Genomic DNA, 7,500 nt, shown 5'->3' on the forward strand with positions numbered 1-7,500 from the left:
GAAAAGGGGAAGTGGAAGGAGAGGAAGAGAAGGAGGAGGAAGATGATAAAGAGGAGAATATAGAGAGGGAGGAGGAAGAGGAAAATGTATAGGAAGAGAAGAGAAGAGAAGGAAGGGAAGAAGAAGTAGAGAGAAAAAGAAATGGAGCAAGAGGAAGAAGAGGGAGAGAATAAAGAGAAGGGAGAGTAGAAAGAAGAGGAGGAGGAGGAGGATAAGGAAGAAGAGGATGAGAAGGAGAAGGAAGAAGAGGAGAAGAAAGAGGAGGATAAGGAAGAAGAGGAAGAGAAGGAGGAGGAGGATAAGGAAGAAGAAGAGGAGGAGGATAAGGAAGAAGAGGAGAAGGGGAGGAGGATAAGGAAGAAGAGGAGAAGGAGGAGGATAAGGAAAAAGAGGAGGAGAAGGAGGAGGATAAGGAAGAAGAGGAGGAGAAGTAGGAGGATAAGGAAGAGGAGAAGAAGGAGGAGGAAGATAAGGAAAAGGAGAAGAAGGAGGAGGAGGAGGATGATAAGAAAGAGGAGGAGGAGGAGGAGGAGGAGGAGAATAAGGATAAGGAAGAAGAGGATGAGAAGGAGGAGGGGGATAAGGAAGAAGAGGAGAAGAAGGAGGAGGAGGAGAAAGAAGAGGTAGAGGAGGAAGTGGAAAGAATAGAAAAAAAGGAAAAAAAAAATCCCGAGTTGATCTTAAACTCGGTCGGTCGACTCGATAACCGCTTCCATATCCGTTGACACTGTGCCTAAGTGCCGCCGGGCGATTTTTATTCGTTTATTTTGTTTCCTACTTTCGTGCCGAGTGGCACTTTTCCTTCTGGCTCAAGATGCCGCCAGGCGATTTTTTATCTATCTTTATTTATTTATCTATTTGTCTATTTATCTAATTATTATCTATTTATTTATTTATTTTCATTTATTTTTATTTACTTATTTATTTCTATTTACTTATCTATTTTTATTGATTGATGGATTGACTGATTGATTCATTATCATTTTTTTTTTTTTTTTTTTTTACAATTTTATTTAAGACTTGTTCCTCTAATGAGGTGATCATGTTTTTCATAAGATTACTTTTTTTTATATACGTCTTGAAGAGGAACTCGGTTAAAATTCTTCTTTAAGATAAAAAAAAAAAAAATCTTCAATCTGATGAGTTGATAATATCACAGAAATGACTCTTGCTTATACAAGTTTTTTAATTTTTCTTTTTTTAATTCAGAAAAACGTCCTTGAAGAAGAACTGAGTCAAAGGCCTTGTTCAAGTCCAAAAAATGGTCCGTAATCTGATGTTCGTTTGGAGTCTCGAGTTTTATGTCCGCCTTGGACGATCCAATTAGTCTTTGAGACCGAACTGGTCCTCTTGCGAAGTTGCTGCGGAGGACCCCTCCCCCCCTCCTGGCAGACTCTTCGTTGAAAAACTTTGCAAAATATTCTCCGAATGACTTCCCCCGACATTGCTGCCCAGCCCAACAAGTTATGGGGAAGTCTTATCGGCCATTCCCCCTAACAAGCCTCTTATCACATTTTCTTTCTTCTTTTTCACTTTTTTTTTTAACCAAAATCTTACACAGATTCTTCTTATTTGAGAGTTCGCGAATATATGTCTGTGTACAGAAATTATCCGCGAAACAGAGATACTGTAAATTAGTTTCCGTCTGTTCTGCAGAATCTTGCATAATGACAATATTTCTTTATCACGAAAATGTTTTATTCTGTCTCTCTTTACAAGAACAACGTCCATTGGAATCCTTCCATCCTCTTCCTTTATCTCCACGTTTCGTGTCTATCATCTCATTACTCTTGTTTACTTATTACCCTTATTACTAAATACATGTTACATGGTAATTGTTTCTTGTTATTTATTATTACTTATTGCTTATTGCTTATTACTTGTTACATATTACTTATTACTTATTATATATTACTTATTACATATAGTACTATATAGTACTTATTTATAATCTATTACTTACTATTTATCAATTATCATTTATTATTTATTATTTATTACTTATTACTTATTACTTATTAGTTATTAATTATTACTTACTACTTATTAGTTATTATTGATCATTTACCATTTATTATTTGTTACTTATTATCTATTATTTATTACTTATTACTTATTACTTAGTACTTTTGTTTCTTGTTATCCACGTGATCTAATCTATTCGACCCATGCCATTTTATCATGATTTTTATTTTTATTTTTATTTTTATTTTGGCTATGATTTTGATTTCGATTTTGAATTTGATTTTCAATTTGATTTGATTTTGACCCTGATTGTAATTATGTCCCCGTTTTCAATAGAAACTTTTATATTGAACTGAAGTATCTACCTTTTGGCTTACCTGGTCATTTACCTACTTAAGTATTGTTTTTTATTTATATTTGTATATTAATCACTTTTTAATCAATATACCTATGTGTATACATTGTGACAAATGTGGATAGGAGGTACAGGGAACACAGGGTTGAGGGAAATACTATTATTCTTGACTAGTTTCGCATGAGTGGCTATATTCCTCTGAAGAAGCCACTCAGGCGAAATTAGTCAGGAATAAAAGTATTTCCCTCGGCCCGTGTTCCCTTTACCTCCTATCCACAATGTACCTATATAAATTTTCTACTTGTTTATGTGATATTCATTCACCCATTATAATTTTTTTTGTGATATTTCAGGAGGGACCTTGCAATTTATTTTCTTTGTTGTTGTTATTAAATCACCGTGCTTTACATTATAATTCAGTTTTCTACATGTATTACAGTGTATCGCACTCCATTAAAACACGTTTTCTTTTGTGCTATCATTGTCACCATAGTGCTGTGCCACGGTGTTTTATATTACACTGCACTATATTATATTACACTGCTTTAAATCAAATCCCGTTTTCTACGTGTATTACAGTGTAGTGCACTGCATCAAAACACGTTTTCTTGTGCTATCATTGTCACAATGAAGTACTGTGCCCTGACGTTTTCTTTTCGCGTTGTCGCCATAAGAAAAATGTTATCTGGTGGTGGCGTCTGGCGCCAATGCTCGAGCTTTTCACTCATTTCATTTTCTGGCATATCAAACTGCGTTTTAGTGTTGTTGTATTCCCTCCTCCATTCGGAAAAATGACCCTTCTCTATGGTATTGCATTTTCTTTCTATATACATATATCTTCTCTTTTTTTGCCTTCTTTCGTTTTATTTATCTGTCTGTGTATATATATATGTATAAATGTATATATATATAAATGTATATATATATATATATATATATATATATATACATATATGTATAATGTCTGGATTTATACATATATATGCACATATGTGTACACACACACGCACACACACACACACACACACACACACACACACACACACACACACACACACACACACACACACACACACACACACACACACGTATATACATATATATATATATATATATATATATCACACATTTACAGATATACATAGTTACATATCTTCTAATGTACACATTTATCTACATACACCCATGAATACATAATTATTAACAGTAAATAGAGAAATATAACCATATATGATGCATACATACAGACATAGAGGTATATAGACATACATACAGAGATACATGTTAACATATATGCCTACCTACGTACCCACCTACCTATACAAACATACATGGAGAAACGGTGAGAGGTGGGGAGATGGAGGAGGAGGAGGAGGAGGCGGAGGCGGAGAAGGAGGAAAAAGTAGTAGAAAAATTAGTAGATGTAGACCAACTCGGGTCCCCTCTGTTGACATTTTACCCCTATTGTCCCATCTCCACAGGCCTGGTCGGGGGCTGCCTCTGCGGTGGTCATGGCAGCAGCAGCAGCAGCAGCAGCTGCAGCGGCACTAGCTTCAACAAGACGAGCAGCAGCAGCCGTAGCAACAAATGGAGGATTACCGTCTTCGGGAGGGACAGCAGGAGGAGGAGGAGGTGCCCGTGGGGGATCAGGTGGCGTCCCTAGATCGGTAGGGAGCGGTACCGGCGGGGCCCCGCTCCCGGGAGCTACCTGGGACTCCCCTAGCCTTTCCTGGGACACCTCCTGGAACTCCCTCGACGGTCCTCTGAGTTCCTGGGACCCCATGGACACTCCGTGGGACGTAGACTGTGACTGCGGGGGACCCGCACCACCGCTCTTCAACATCCCCCCTCCTCCTCGACCTCCGTTGCCCCTCCACGATCTCCACGACACCTCGAAGTCCACCTTGGAGGGCGACTGCGTGGCTCCTGACGAAGAGGAGGAGTGTCCGGCGCTCTATGCGGCGCGGCGGCCTCCGGGAGGCGCGGCTCCTCCTCTGCCTCCCGCGGTCGTCCTCGTGTCCTCGCTGGCCCTCGTGGCCGTCGTCATGCTCGCGGCCCTCGTCATCTGGAGGTGAGTCCTGGAGGGAGAGTTGGGGGAAGGGGGAGCCGGGTGGAGACTATGGGCCATGGGAGTGGGAAAATGGATGCAGACTCTATGGACTATGGGAGTAGTAGACCGGTGTTCCATGTATACTTATGTACCGCTGTTCTTAACCCATTTGTGCCTGTGAAAAATGAAAGTTTGAGAAATCGTTTCATTTTCAGATATATGATACTTTACATGATATTTAAGTATTTTCTGTTTTTGTGTCAATTTTGTTCCATATTTAAAGAAGAAAGCGGAAAATTCATTGTTGCAAAAATTTAACAATACAGGTTTGAACAAGTTCAAATATGTTTTTGTTGCAAAAAACACAACCATGGTCTTATATGGGTTAATGACTAAACGAGAACCACTATCTGGAAGTCAGTCCTGGAAAGGGGAGGAAGGGGGAGTGAGAAACTGGATGAAGACTCTACGAACGAGGAGAGTAGTAGACCTGTGTTCCATGTATACTTATGTACCACTATTCTTAATGACTAAATGAGAACCACTATCTGGAGGTCAGTCCTGGAAAAGAGAGGAACGGGAAGTGGGGAGCTGGGTGGAGACTTTTTTTTTTTTTTTTTTTTTAAGACTCAATGGACCAGGGGAGTACCTGTGTTTTCCCGTATTCCATATGTACTTATGCACCGCTGTTCTTCAAGAACCTTCCAGGGATCCCTTTAACGCTGCAACATTACAATGTAGTGTCTTGTAGGGAGTATAAGATAATGTAACGATATGTATGGAAAATAAAAGTTCTTGTATCAAGTACTTTATTCATTATGAAAAACTGTAGTGGTTACTGTAATTATAATTACTGTGAACAATTCTCTAACCATCTTAAAGTACTGTAGTAGTAAATGTAGCTGTAGTGGCAGGTAATACAGCGGGTACTATGAATAATACAAACTGTATTAGAGGGTATTCTGGGCAGAATACAATATTTCGGTGGTAACTAGCTTGTATAAGCACCTGAGTGGATACTATTAGATGTAGAGTCAACTATAGTTGATGATCTAAGAGGGACTCGTCTTATAAGGAACCAACCCCATATATATACCTGGTGACGTTTTTTCTTCGGCATGGCTGCCGTCAGGTGATTTTATTCACCTCCGTGTGTCCACCTCGAGGGGTCCCTTCCCTCACGGATGATACTCTTACTCTCGTCTAGTTGCTGTCGGACGATTTTATTCATCCCCGTGGTGGTCCGTTGATTTTATTCAGCCAAGAAACGAGACACCCCATCCCCGTCGCCCCCACGTCGAGGCGGAAGCTGAGAGTGCCAAGTGACCTCGTGGTTCTTGCAGACTCTCCTGTGTCACACTTCCTTCTTTGTCTCCAGATGAAGAAGAAGAAGAAAAAGAAGAAGAAACGGAGGCGGCTTCCGTGTCTGTCCGAAGGCCGTCGCGTGAGTCCAGATGATTGGCCTAAGAAGATGAAGAAGAAAAGGAGGAAGCCTTCTTCTTCTTCTTCTTCTTCTTCTTCTTCTTCTTGTCCTTTTTCTTCTTGTCCTTTTTCTTCTTCTTCTTCTTCTTTCTACTTCTCTCTCTTTTTTCTTTTTCTTCTTTTTCTTCTTTTTTCTTTTTGTTTTCCTTTTTCTTCTTTTTCTTTTTATTCTTTTCATCTTCTTTTCCTCTTCTTTTCTTCATTTCTTCTTCTTTTCTTCTTTTTCTTCTTATTTTTCTTCTTTTTCTTCTTTTCCTCTTCTTTTCTTCTTGTCCTTCTTTTTCTTATTTTTCTTGCCCTTCTTCTTGTCCTTCTTTTTCTTCTTCTTTTTCTTCTTGTCCTTCCTCTTCTTTTTCTTCTTGTCCTTCTTCTTTTTCTTATTGTTCTTCTTGTTCTTCCTCTTCTCTTTCTTCCTCTTCTTTTTCTTCCTCTTCTTCCTCTTCCTCTTCATCCTCTTCTTTTTCTTCCTCTTCCTCTTCTTCCTCATCTTCCTCTTCCTCTTCTTCCTCTTGTTCACCTCTTCTTGTTCTTCCTCTTGTTCTTCTTCCTCTTCTTGTTCTTCCTCCTCTTCCTCTTCTTCTTCCGATTCTTCTTCCTCTTCCTCTCCTTCCTCTTCTTCTTCTTCCGATTCTTCTTCCTCTCCTCCCTCTTCTTCTTCTTCTTCTTCCTCTTCTTCCTCTTTCTCTTCCTCTTCTTCCTCTTCCTCTTCTTCCTCTTCCTCCTCTTCCTCTTCCTCTTCCTCTTCCTCTTCTTCCTCTTCTTCCTCTTCTTCCTCTTCTTCCTCTTCTTCCTCTTGTTCTTCTTCCTCTTGATCTTCTCTTCTTCCTCCTCTTCTTCATCCTCTTCTTCCTTTTCTTCTTCCTCTTGTTCTTCTTCCTCTTCTTCCTCTTCCTCTTCCTCTTCTTAATATTCCTCTTCTTCCTCTTCCTCTTCTTCTTCCTCTTCTTCCTTTTCTTCCTCTTCCTCTTCTTCCTCTTCCTCCTCTTCATCCTCTTCCTCCTCTTCATCTTCCTCCTCTTCCTCTTTCTCCTCTTCCTCCTCTTCCTCTTCCTCTTCTCCTTCCGCTTCCTCTTCCTCTTCTTCCTCTTCTTCTTCCTCTTCTTCCTCTTCCTCTTCCTCTCTTCTTCCTCTTCTTTCTTCTTCTTCCTCTTCTTCCTCTCCTCTTCTTCCTTTCTTCTTCATCTTCTTATTCTTCCTTCTCTCCCTTCTCTTCCTCCGCCTCTTCTTGTTCTTGTTCTTCTTACTTTCTTCTTCCTCTTCTTCCTCTTCCTCTCTTCTTCTTCCTCTCTTATTCTTTATCTTCTTATTCTTCCCCCTCTTCCTCTTGTTCCTCCTCTTCCTCCGCTTTTTCTTCTTCTTCTTCCTCCTCCTCTTTTTCCTCTTCATCCTCCTCTCTTCTTCTTCCTCTCTTATTCTTTATCTTCTTATTCTTCCCCCTCTTCCTCTTGTTCCTCCTCTTCCTCCGCTTTTTCTTCTTCTTCTTCTTCCTCCTCCTCTTCCTACTCTTTTTCCTCTTCCTTTTCCTCCTCTTCCTATTCCTCTTTCTTCTCCTGCTCTTGCTCTTCCTCTTCATCCTCTTCTTCTTCTTCATCCTCTTCCTCTTTTTCTTCTTTCCTCCTCCTCCTCACCACCACCACCACCTCCAGCA

At 40.0% G+C, this 7,500-nt stretch overlaps 1 protein-coding gene across 1 annotated transcript in view; it reads left to right on the forward strand.

Moving 5' to 3' along the window:
* LOC143024844 (uncharacterized) overlaps nucleotides 1–7,500 on the forward strand; it is a 197,763-nt gene that overhangs the window by 132,309 nt on the left and 57,954 nt on the right. The window contains exon 2 of the mRNA XM_076184135.1: nucleotides 3,802–4,391. Within this exon, the coding sequence (XP_076040250.1) occupies nucleotides 3,832–4,391 (560 nt within the window). The 5' untranslated portion in view covers nucleotides 3,802–3,831. The remainder of the gene's footprint in view (nucleotides 1–3,801; nucleotides 4,392–7,500) is intronic.

This window comes from Oratosquilla oratoria, chromosome 1 (genome assembly GCF_046742065.1).
Source record: "Oratosquilla oratoria isolate Oo_2021 chromosome 1, ASM4674206v1, whole genome shotgun sequence".
NCBI lineage: Eukaryota > Metazoa > Arthropoda > Malacostraca > Stomatopoda > Squillidae > Oratosquilla > Oratosquilla oratoria.